This window comes from Diadema antillarum, unplaced genomic scaffold (assembly GCF_040938485.1).
Source record: "Diadema antillarum isolate AM-2024a unplaced genomic scaffold, OU_Dant_1.0 seq00000400_RagTag, whole genome shotgun sequence".
Lineage (NCBI taxonomy): Eukaryota > Metazoa > Echinodermata > Echinoidea > Diadematoida > Diadematidae > Diadema > Diadema antillarum.
In genome coordinates, this window is record NW_027271391.1 from 288,698 (window position 1) to 301,024 (window position 12,327).

A 12,327-nucleotide genomic window follows, 5' to 3' on the forward strand; every position below is an offset into this window, starting at 1 on the left:
GACCCCCAGAGCATGCATGGGGAAGCTTTGGCCAGGAATTGTGTTCTGGTACACACCGCTATATGCACCCTCCTCCCTCTTATAGGGGGCCCTTACCCACCTACTTAGCATGACAATAGATCCAAAGAATGCAATACTAACTGTTCTCACGCACGAAGGCCTGCCAAACTTTGAAGGCTGTACAATATATGGCAGCTGACTATGGTCACACAGCTTGCTAAGTAAACACAGACACCTTCTGCGCACCGTTCATACAGTTTGAGCGATGCATGCACTGGGTGTTTGTTCTCCCCTGATAGCTGAATCACCTGTCTGCAGTTCCTTTTTTGGAGCGGATGGAGTACAGTATACAGCACAGGTTTGCAGCATAGCGCAGGAAGCACCATGAGTCTGTGGCGGTATACATTCATGAACGTGTGAGATTGTAATGAAAACTGGCGGATCGCGGATTCTTCGAACTTCATTCATAACACTAATAACGAGAAGCCTTCCTTGAATTGTTGCCGAGAATAGGAGCACGGTACTAAACTGTTGAAAATGGCGAACGAACAAACGAAAGAAGAGACCTATGCTTATTATTATCACACAAACTACATCCGAAATGCCCGGGCTATTGCGATTGCTTGGGCCATCTTCACCCTGTGTTTTTTCATCATCATGCTGGTTGTGTTTTTCCAGCCCTACTGGCTGGGGGACGGACCCAATGCCCGGGGTGTAGGCTATTTTGGCCTCTACCAGTACTGCGTTAGTTACAGTACCACTGGGGAGCTCTCTTGCGTCGGAGGAGTGGTGGATTACAGCGGGATTGGCCAGGGGCCCGATAATGACACCGTGCCCGCGATGGCGGCTGCGACTTTCTTCGTCGGATTCGCCGCCTTGTTCGTGGCTTTATCCATCGTAGCGATGCTCCTCTTCCTATGTAAATCGCCATGCAAGACAGGCACCGTTTTCTTCATCTGCGGCACACTGCAGCTATGTGCAGGTATGTCAACACCTCTCTACTGACTCTACTTGATCATCAAAGTGTCATCTATGTGGGCTTTATCTCACTTTACTCAAGTTCAAGGATTTTTTTTTTTTAGTTACAAAAAATATTTATATCTACCTTAGATGTGCAGTATGTCCAGGGAGCAGATCTGTTAAATGATTCAAGTACAAAAGAGAGTGTTTAAAATGATCTGTAATGCAGGGGCATATCCAGGTATTCCATAAAGGGGAAGCACCTTTACAAAATTAAAGGGGGTGCACACTCCCCCCCCCCACATTTTTCTTTTTATTTCTTTTGTTTTAACAAGAAAATAAAGAGGAGGAGCGATGTGCCTCACTCTGGATCCGCCAGTGTAATGGGCCATTTCATAGACAATTAAAATATTTTGTATGTACTTGAATAAACATATGATATATGCATACTTACAATGTAGTATACATGTATACTCTATACAATTATATAGTCTGAAGCTCTACATGTACATATACAATGTAAACACATATAATATGTGTGTGTGTATCTGTGAATATAACATAGACTCTAAAAGTGCAATATCAGACCTGTTAAAAGAAAGTATAATCAAACCACCACTACCAGTACATTGCATTTCCATAGATTTACAGTGAGAATGAGGTCTTATATTCAGTTTTAATTGTATTCATAGGAATAGATGGTGAAAAAAAAACCCTTCAATTTCAGGAATTGAACAGGCAAGAAAATTGTAATGTCTCGCTTAAAAAGTAAACATTATAATACAAAAATGTACATGTAAGCATTTACCTGATGATAATGCATATTTCTTATCCACATCATTATACAAATTGTATGTACAGTTGTATGTACAGTTGACTCCCATGATAATGAAATCCTTGGGACTCGCAGTTTTCTTTCATTGTATTGAAATTTCATTATTAACCCCCAAAAAAGATAAAACTAGAGAGCTAGAAATGTAGGGGCGAAATCTATCTTTGGCAGAGCTACCAAGTCTCACGCATTCTGAGTGAGACTCAAGCAATTAGGGTCTGTCTCACGATCTCACGCATGACACCCATTTTTCTCATGCATCGGGCAAAGTCTGCAACTTGGGCCTACAATAAGGAGCATAGCTCAAACGATTAAAGTGAGAGTTGCAATTGAAGGTATGTTTTCCTTTTGTCTTTCAAAATAAGTAAAATATAGTCACTTAAGTATGCACCTGATCACACCATTAAGAGCTAAAAATTGAAAAAGTTCCCTTCCATGGGAGGCCACAGAGGGAAAACCCCTCCCACACCCTCGCTCGCGCGCACATTCGCTCGCCGAGATGCCGAATCATGAAAATCTCACTCATAAATTTTTTTTGAACTTGGCATCCCTGCTTTGGTATTTTATTATTATACAATGTATTTCTATACCATGAATCTCATAAATCACCACTTCATTGTGTTAGTACAATTAGATACAATGCATTGTGGGGCATCCAGTTCTTTTGATTTTTAATGTTTTTACTTTTCAAAAACCTCGTAATGGGTACTAATGACAACTGAAAAACTCCAAAACACCCTCCTGGAGGTTTGTGTGTGTGTGTGTGTGTGTTTGTGTTTATGCATGGCAAAATAATAAAATAGTGAAGTTCATGCTTGGCATGTATACACAATGTACTGTACATTAAAATAAAAAACTAAAATTTCAATATTCCTATTAGTCAAGGGGAGTTGTAAATTACAGCTGTACATGTAGTATACCACACATTTATAGACACAACAGTTGAGTCTTATGTGTAGATTATACATGGTAGTACCAGTTACGCATGTTTAAAGGGATGGTATAATAATGGTGGAGACGAGGATTTTGTGATACACCAAACCACTTATGACATCATACCATTCTAAGGAGACTTTCAAAGTTTATTTGATGGAAATTGGTTTTGGAATGGCTGAAACATCCAAAAACAAAGTTAAACAAAGCAATCTTAATAGACCCACCTTTTATTACAAATATGTAGGATCGCTCTTTTTGGACATCTCAGCCATTTCTAAACTGATTCTCATCATATAAACGTTGAATTCCTTGTGAAATTACATACTCTTTCATATTTTATAAGAGGTTTCTCATTATCTCACCGAAAAATGACAGAAACCTCATGTTACATAGTTTGTAGGTCTCAACCAAAACTATACGATCCCTTTAACTCTTTTAAGCACACAAACAAAATGACGTTGAAGTATATGTAGGCAGATACAGTGTTTTTTTATTTTGTTCCTAAACACATGCTGATGGGACTGGGGATCACCTGTCTCTATCCTTTTCTGTTGGTCCTACATTAACAAACAAGGTCAATCAGGACAATTAATCATTTAACGTCTGTCCTTGCAAGTTAAAGAGTGAAAACATAGAGAACCTTGCATTCTGAAAGCTGACATTCATCATGCACAATTGGGCGGGCTGGAATTGGGCTGGCCAGTCCTACTTTTGATAGCAAACTCCAAGCTCATTTAGGGGCATGTAGAGGTTTGCAGGTACACATCATACATCATACTCATTGAAATCTTGTCATGTGGGTAGTTCAAAGGTCAAATGGAAGCAGGAGAAAGGCATTATACTTCCTACTGTACCAGACATCAGTCATTCTAGGAATACATTAATAGCAACATTGTACTTTGACTGAGAGCAACTTGAGATGAGATCACCTGTACCTGTTACAGAAATAAAAGTAGCTCCGTGCTCCATGATTTGAAAATAGTTACCTGTTGACAGTGCTTCATTTTCTCCATCTATACCTATACCATTATTGTATCATTTCAAATCATGAAATAATATGTTAGTTCTCATTTTATACAGTTGCTAATGCATACAATGTAGTTTGACCTGTAAAGAAAAGCAGTTTGAAGTATATATCTAGAGAAAAAGACTCATATTGGCTCTTATTTGTTCAGAGGCACAGTATATATGGATATCATTTATCTCTCCCCTCTTTGCAGTTTGATCATATTATACTAGCTCTAAATCATATAATGAGAACAGTGTGATTATACCACTAACATTCCCTGGATCATAAACTACAATGTGTATGTACAATGTGTGATTATGACAATGTCCGTAGAAGGATGTCATATTGGTGCGGGTCTCTTATTTGTGTTCAGATGAAAGATATTTCATTTTCTTTTTTTACATACAAGTGTACATGTACATAATATATAATGTTACCTCGCAGCCCAATTTGAATGTTGTGATACAATTAACAGTTCAAGTGCAATCATCATTTCACAATCATATCAAAGATCCTCAATATTGAGTAGAACAGCTCCTGGAGTTTTGCAGTTTCTATGGCTCAGTGATTTGAGAATCATCATAATGGCATATATAGCTGAATAAGCAGATGATTTCAAAATGCATGGTGGAAGTAACCATGAATGCAGGCACACATACAATATACATTGTGTAACAACCATACAAAGAGTTTCATTACATAAACAGATACTGGTAAATGTCATTTTCAAAGTATTTTCTGTAAGGTCATCAAATAAATAAAAAAATGTTCATTGGTACTGCACTACAAAATTGAAGTTACATAATGCGGGGCTACACACTAACCCATTTTCAATACTGGTCCAAATCTTGAATTTGCTGGTCCTGTACTTTTTTCCAACAAGCCCAAACAATGTTATTTTTGTTAATTTTACCAGTCATATGTTGGACTTAGCAATCCCTGAAAAGTTGCTGGTCCAACAGTGATATTTACTGGCCTGGGACTGGGCCTGGGACCAGTGCCAGTGTACACCATTGCATGACAAGAAACATTTTTGAAGGTACATTGTATTGTTGATACAATCATATTTATATTTCAATTATGTTCTTTGTTTATCAGCACCTTCAGTCTTGATTATCCCAAGTTGATAAAAATGATTATGATATCATTGTGTGCATTTAAACTATATTATACAGTACATTGTATGTGTGTACATCAGTTTTATATGCATTATTATAGACATACATGTATACATGTATGTAGCACATGGATACATATCACCATGAACAATTACATGTACATGCATTGTGTGTGTATATATTATGTATAAATTTCATTCATTATATTATTTTTGCACATATTGTACAGTCATACATAGATCTACACACATGTACATGTACATTTACATTTATACCTACCAGTTATGATTGTAGTGTCTGTAATGTGATCATAGGGCCGATCATAGTGTACATGCAGCTAGCTGATCATGAAAATCTTAGTTGCTTTGCATACATGTATCAACATACAAACATAATGGCAGATGGAGATAGGGAGGGAACAAGAGAGAAAAAGAGAAAAAGGAGGGGGATGAGGAGAAGCATGTGTAAATTGCATTTCCTCTCTCACCAAAAACAGAAATTAGAAAAGTAATTTGAAAGGTACTGGAGTGAAAGGTATTCTGTCGAGTAAGGCAAGAACAGCTTTAGATTTATAATGACTGTGAGAATTTTCTCTTTTATTTTCATATCCATTTCTTATCAAATTAAAGTAATGTGTAGTTCATTCATGTTTAACTTCAGTTATAATGATAACATGCCTCTAGCACAGTTTTAGATGGTATATTTGTTTTTCCTCACACTTGGATGTCCATGTACAATGTATGACATCTTTCACCATGAATTCGAAAAGCCTCGTCCAAAGGGGAAGCCACACAAATCCATGCATGAATTTCTCTTTCAAGATTATAGTTGGCACGGGTGAAACTGTTGGTTTGCACAGTTTGACTCCGGTAGTGTCAGTATAGTGTAAAGGTTACACTCAATTGCTGTGGATTGTGAGTGAGGCTATATTGCTGTGAAAAAGAAAAAAAACTCGCAAGTGCGTTCAGGCAGAAATTTGCAATTCAACGAATAGTCTCCAAAAGGTGTGGGCAATCAGTCTCCTTTGTTCAACAGCTACTGGGTTCAAAGGGCAGTAAGTGGCATTCTGAAGTCAGATAAACTATCAATGCTTTGCTATACAGTATATGTGATACTCAATCCATTTACGCTGTATACTTATGTCAACTGTGAATGACAAGAGTGTATGTTTGTTTGAGTCATTAGCAAACCTACTTGATTTCATGAAGTATACCTATTGTCAGAAAGCAAGTTTTAACTCTCTGCAAACTTTGTGACTTGTATTAGGCTGATGGAATGTTTAAAGTCTAGATACACTGTACATTGTAGATACAATTGTATAGTGAGAACATATTTTCTTCAGGAAGTTTCCATTTTTGTGAAAGTTTTAAATTGCTCAAGTACATGTACATATTTTTTTTTAACTTTGCAGCCATGCTGATTTACAAGGAATATAAAGAAATTTCAATGTTCCAATGTACATGTCCATACAAGAAAGAAAAGGAAATATTTTCACCAAAAGCTATTGCCTAATCAAAATTTAACTTCATCATTTTGCACAGAGAAATGGTTATAATCTTCCAAAGTCAGTATCAATACCATAGTAAGCATAACTTGAATGATGTACTTTGTACTTATTCATTGCACATCTTTCATATAATGTGAGTTGAGGAAAAGATGGCTGTACATTGAAGTAATACATATTTATTACCTCACTTGACAAAACTTTTCATGTTAGGCCTATGCATAAAAAACAAAGTTATGTCCAGAATTGATTTGAGAGTAAGTACTGCTATCTTTTTTATAACATGTAGGCAAATTATATATTAACTGGCAACATGGAGATGTTTGTATTCAAAATAGAGTGAAGTCATTAAATGTGCTTATCTTCCATATATACAAAGCATTTACGTGCAGTTTTCATTGCCACTTGCTTAGAACTTTATGATTGTAACACCTACATGTAGTCCTCTGCTTTACAAAAAGTATGCCACAAATCATCAAAGATCAAGTATGGTGAATTAACAAGGTTGATCCTTTGAATTATATCTCACTTAGTAGGGGTGAAGTCCAATATTTGCTGAAATCATCGTACCATAGACTTCTCCCTCTGGCACTGCACACAGTAGCTCTTAATGGATCATTCAACATTGATATGGAATATTAATCACACCCACTATAACATATGTACAGAGCTGCCATTGGTATTCACACAAATGAAGTGCTATGGCAAGTCTTGGATATACATGTAGTGTTTGTGCATGTTCTATGGGATATTTGATATGCCTGTTATGATGTATTCCCAGTAACCATGTATACAGTATCCATCATAAAAATGGCATTATGATTGTGACTGTATAACATAAAATGTAACATATAATCAATATGCAACTGTAACATATAAAAAATGGTTATTTAAATTTTCTGTTTCCTACATGTATGTTTGTTCTGGTGCAAAGGCCTATTGTGTAGCATACAAGCTTTGTATTGATCACTCGATGATGTTTCATTCTAAGATAAAAGCAACAATCTTATTTTGCATTACTGGGTACTCGCTGGTCCTGAAGGATACTGGCTGCAGTGCATTAAAATGAAAAAACAAAAACAAAAAACTGGGCTATACATTTGTTCTTGTTTTGTTTTGTCTGTTTCAGGTTTCTTACGTGTATGTTTTTGTTTTTCTTGAAATGACATGACAGGTAAAATAAACGAAGGTATCTATTATTTTTTGCTTGTTTTGTAAAATGTTTCTGTAAAGTAATATTCCTGAAGCTGGTATAGTATGCAAGAAAAATATATCTATACATTTGACTTCTGCAAATACAACTGCTCAATTGATTTTGAAGAATTACAGTACATGGTATGTTGTAAACCTTGATAATATGCATTGTGATACAATAATAGCTTTCTATTACCCTTCATTTTCCCTTTCAATCACCTGTAGACATGTGATTTCTTTATTCAGGGCTCAATATTAGCGGCAGTCCAGTTCGCCAATCAGGCAACTAAGATTCAAAGTTGATTATTATGCTTTCTCCTCCAAACTTTCAGATTAAAAGTTAGTGTCAAGCCCTGCTTTACCGTTTTGATCTCTTCAAGTTCTTTTTCTGACTTGAAATTGCTGCAGACACTTTGTTAGAAATGTATTTAGTTACCATCAAAGATTAATTTGCATTTATTTGCAAACATCTCATTGCATTCACTTTTGCACCTCTTTCCTTTTGGTCTCTTCTCAGGTATCTTCCTCCTTCTTGGAATCCTAATCTACCCAAGCGGCTGGGATAAGCATTCTGCATACCGGGCCCTGTGTGGGGAAGATATCTCGTACACTAACACCGCAGGCTGTGAGCTGCGATGGGTGTTCTACCTCGCCATCATCGCCGTCTTCGATGCCTTCATCCTGGCCGTCCTTGCCTACATCCTGGCCAGCAAGCAGGGGAAGCTCTACATGGACATGCACTTTTCTGATTACTACAAGAACAGTAAGAGATCTTTTTTCTTGTCCATCCCATTTCACATTCAGCTCGATGCATTGAACAAGCGATGTGTGTATGTTGACTTTAACATTTCTTGATTGGAAAGGTGAACAGAGTCCCCAATTTTGATACATATCTACATTTCAGACATTTATATGTTTATATTCTCATGTTCTACATGTGTATGTGAAACGATATTGATGTACTGGTGTGCTTATTGCATCAGAGCACCTTCATTTTCACATCTTGAATCAGCCAAGTTCTTTCTATTTTGCCAATCTGATATCTTCTACCTCTTAACTATCTCGTCAAGTGCACATCTGTATGAGGCTGTAGGAACACTAAGGGGGCTACTCTCACTGAAGATAATCAGGTGTGTTATGTACCAATCTTTATTTATACCTAATATCTTTATCATGTGCGACATAAAATGAGAGTTGAAACTAATAGTTCATCTTTTGGTATTTTGCTGTTCTTATAGGCAACGGTGTTCATGCTAAGCCCAAGAAACATGGCACTGTTAACTCTACGATCTTCAACACTTACCCCGCTGTCCGCGAGAGCAACCGGCCCCGCATCAATGGATCTCTCGGCAAAGATGAAGCCGATGTTGGCGGCATACCCATGGTAGAGGATGGAACATACGCCAAGGTAAGGCCGCGCTCCCTGCGTGACGGGAACAGCGCCGGTGCCGCGGACGATGAGATGTCGAGCACGACACGTAGTTCGAAAAGCGGAGGAAAGTCGACGAAGAAGTCCAACAGGGAACACGACCTCACAATTTAGATTCTGAAGGGAGTGCTGCTTGTAGGAGGCACCATGGATATATTTGTGTCTCTACAGACTCTTGTTGGCTTGAATACTTCTATTTAATAGTTTCAAGTTTATATGCAGCCTACACTTCTGTAGGAGATGCCAATTATTCTTCCAAAGTGAACGACATATCTGTATTTTTAGGAGGAAGACAAAAGTTTATGTAAAATTATGTAACTTTGCACTTCATACACCTATATTGTCAGATAAAGTGTCATGGTCTTCTTCCAGAAAGCTTTTGAAGTGAGGAGCAGTGTTGTTGGTTGTGTATTTTACTCATGTCTCAACCTTGTTTCAGATATCCATATCAAAAATTTGATCAGCGGCCTTCTACAAGATAATTTGATTGACCAGAACTATACTGTAGTCAGAAAATGATGCTGAATCTACTGTACCTGTATATAAGTTGGAGGAGTTTTGACAGCGGTATACTTGGCAAGTATTAGTCTGTATTGAATTTAAACAACAATCATATTTGCAAACTGCGCTGTATGGCTGACAAGAATTGGTGGTTCTTGTAGGAACTCAGTATGATTGAACATTATGACATTGATCATAGCTAACCAAAAAACTGCTAGGGATTTCTTCAGTGACCATTTCAAAGAAATTGTGTGTCACTGCTCCTTGAATTTCATAGTGAAAAGTGAAATATGAAATTGATTATGCCTTGTACACAATATTTCACATAGCCAGTGCATGACTTAACAACTCATGTGTGAATGCATCTAGGGACTCCAAGTACTGGTTTACTTTCCTTGACAGATTGACATCTGCATATCTTTGTTGTATAAATAGTAACTGACTCCACTTTATTTCTCTTATTTTCTGTGTACCGGTAACTACAGAACAAATTGAGATATGGCTGTAGGAGAAGGGATAAGTGTGTTTTCACAGATAAAGCATACTTCAACCTTTACAAGTACAAATAAACCTTGCGATACAGATTTTGTTCAGGCAGTACACACCCATTAACTACGAACATTTCTTCATTAGTTTGAAGCATGCAAATTGACACTTGTTGCAAATCATGAACTGTATAATGCACATCTACAAATACATCAAATCACACCCAAACATGTTTTCTTTGTCTTTATGAATAATGCCGTAGTGTTTATTTTTTTTGCAATGTTCTTAAGAGTTACAGTAAGATCAGCGCCTTGATTCTGAAAAGTGATTGATTGTTTAAGAATGTGTTTATAGCACTTTAGTTCCCCAAAGCAGTGGGTAAACCTGATACATTGTGTAGGAATTTAAAAATATATATATTTTACAAGAGATGTGTGTGAGGCAGGAACACATTTATTTGTAATTGACATTGATATATTCTGACGAAAGGAGCTGACTTTATTCATACATCAAAATTGAGTACACTGCATGCCTGACTCTTACTGTAGAGTGAGTTGAATAAAAGATTGAAATTAGAATTGACATGAAATGTGACTATAGGCAAATATGAATAATTTATAAATCTTGAGTGTTACGATAATGTACAGTACTTCTTCCACAAAAATGTACAATTTGTACGTGTATTCTTATAGAAATAATGTGTCACACACAGACAACGAACGTTACTAGGTACATGACTTACAGAGGTACATGTATACAGTAAGAGATGATGTTACTGCTGATTGTACAGTTTATTTAAAGAGCAGAGGTAGTGATGGCCAAGCTAATTCTTGAATATTCATTTTCTTATTCTACATGTAGATAGAAGAAAATAATCTGTACCAAAGAAGGCATTTTCTTTCATTCATGTCAATTGTACTTGGGATACACTATGGTTATTTCATGTCATATGTACTACATACATTGTACCGTGTATGCTGTTACTCTCACAAAGACACACAATCACACCTGAGTAATTGATATATTTTGGGAACTACATGTACAAATTGTATCAACTTTAGACATATTGACATATAATGTCACAGATAAGATTTCTTTCAATATTTTAATGTTATAATGGTCTATGAATAGTTTGAATACTGTTTTTTTCTGCAGTGCTTACTCAAACGCTTTAATAAAGTGGGTATTTGCATTGTTACATGACATAGATCATAATGCCTACATTAACTGTTTTGTGGAGTGCCATGATTGGGCGGGGGAAAAAACTATAATAACCCACAATAACCAAATATGCATGGACTCCAAATGAGGATAGGGACAATGCTTCAAGCCTTCTAAAAGTGTAGCCTGCATGATTATATGCATATGCTGATCTGTCTCTCCAGATGTTTGTGAGATGTACAGTACATTGTACATTGTAAATCTGTGCCTTGAAATTATGTGTATGTGCCAGAAAAGAAAAAGAAATGTCGAGAAGAGATTGTAATCTGCCGAAGAAAATTTGTAGAACATTGCCTATTTTTGTACACAAGTGACTGTACATGTATTTTCGTACTGTAAATGTCAAGTTATTGTTCTGAATTTGAACATTTTGAATTTGATGCCTGTAGATGAGCAGTATGTATGTACTGTAAAATGTCCATAATTTGCCAACAATGAATGAAATGTACAATTGTATACATGGAATAGTTTCAAGTATAGATATTTTGTTTTTTGGCAAAGTTAAGATTGGCAAGCTTACAGGTACAATTTTGTATGTGCACATAAACAAAATGGCCAACGACAAAAATGTACCAGTGCATGTAAAACTCATACGTATATTGGCAAAAATGAATTGCAACCATAGATTTTGGTCATATTACTTTTTGTTATGTTTTGGTTCTAACGGTAATTCAATTACAGCTTATCACATTAAGTGAGCGCACCAAATTTGATTGTAGAATCTCCTGTCTGCTCAAGTGTTAGAAGTAGCTTTCTCACCATCAATAATGCTTGCATCTGTGCATGTCCACTGAAGACATGACCTCTGCTGAATTATAAAGGTGTTACTGTACATGTGCCACAGTGTTGTTGACCAATACAAATTGGACATGCATTAGTCATGCATTCAGTGCAGTATAACCACTGGAAGTGGAAACTTGGAAAGGTGTTAACATGGGCATGTGGGTACAGCTTACTGTTACACAATAGGAGTGTGTATCCCTTATTTGTTTGTGAAACCTACATGTATTTACGTGAAGCAGGTAGTTTTGTTTATACTATGATGAAAACGTACAGTATATACCAGATAACATCTCATGTGTTGTGATGGTAATGGTGATTCAATTCTTCGAGGAGTTTATGTAGCAGTAATTCAGG

The 12,327-nt window shown here is 36.6% G+C and overlaps 1 protein-coding gene across 1 annotated transcript; it reads left to right on the forward strand.

The window, feature by feature from the left end:
* Positions 1-326: 326 nt before the first annotated feature.
* LOC139732101 (LHFPL tetraspan subfamily member 3 protein-like) lies at positions 327-9,513 on the forward strand. The gene is made up of 3 exons (XM_071642969.1): positions 327-982; positions 8,071-8,316; positions 8,792-9,513. The coding sequence occupies exons 1-3, from the start codon at positions 538-540 to the stop codon at positions 9,094-9,096; spliced, it is 996 nt and encodes a 331-aa protein (XP_071499070.1). The 5' UTR covers positions 327-537; the 3' UTR covers positions 9,097-9,513.
* Positions 9,514-12,327: the final 2,814 nt, after the last annotated feature.

What these genes read in the sequence shown, in the direction of transcription:
- LOC139732101 (XM_071642969.1), top strand. Translation starts at nt 538, where the DNA reads ATGGCGAACGAACAAACGAAAGAAGAGACCTATGCTTATTATTATCAC. An exon ending in CACACTGCAGCTATGTGCAG is followed by an intron (nt 983 to 8,070) that starts GTATGTCAACAC and finishes GTCTCTTCTCAG; the next exon opens with GTATCTTCCTCCTTCTTGGA. An exon ending in TTCTGATTACTACAAGAACA is followed by an intron (nt 8,317 to 8,791) that starts GTAAGAGATCTT and finishes CTGTTCTTATAG; the next exon opens with GCAACGGTGTTCATGCTAAG.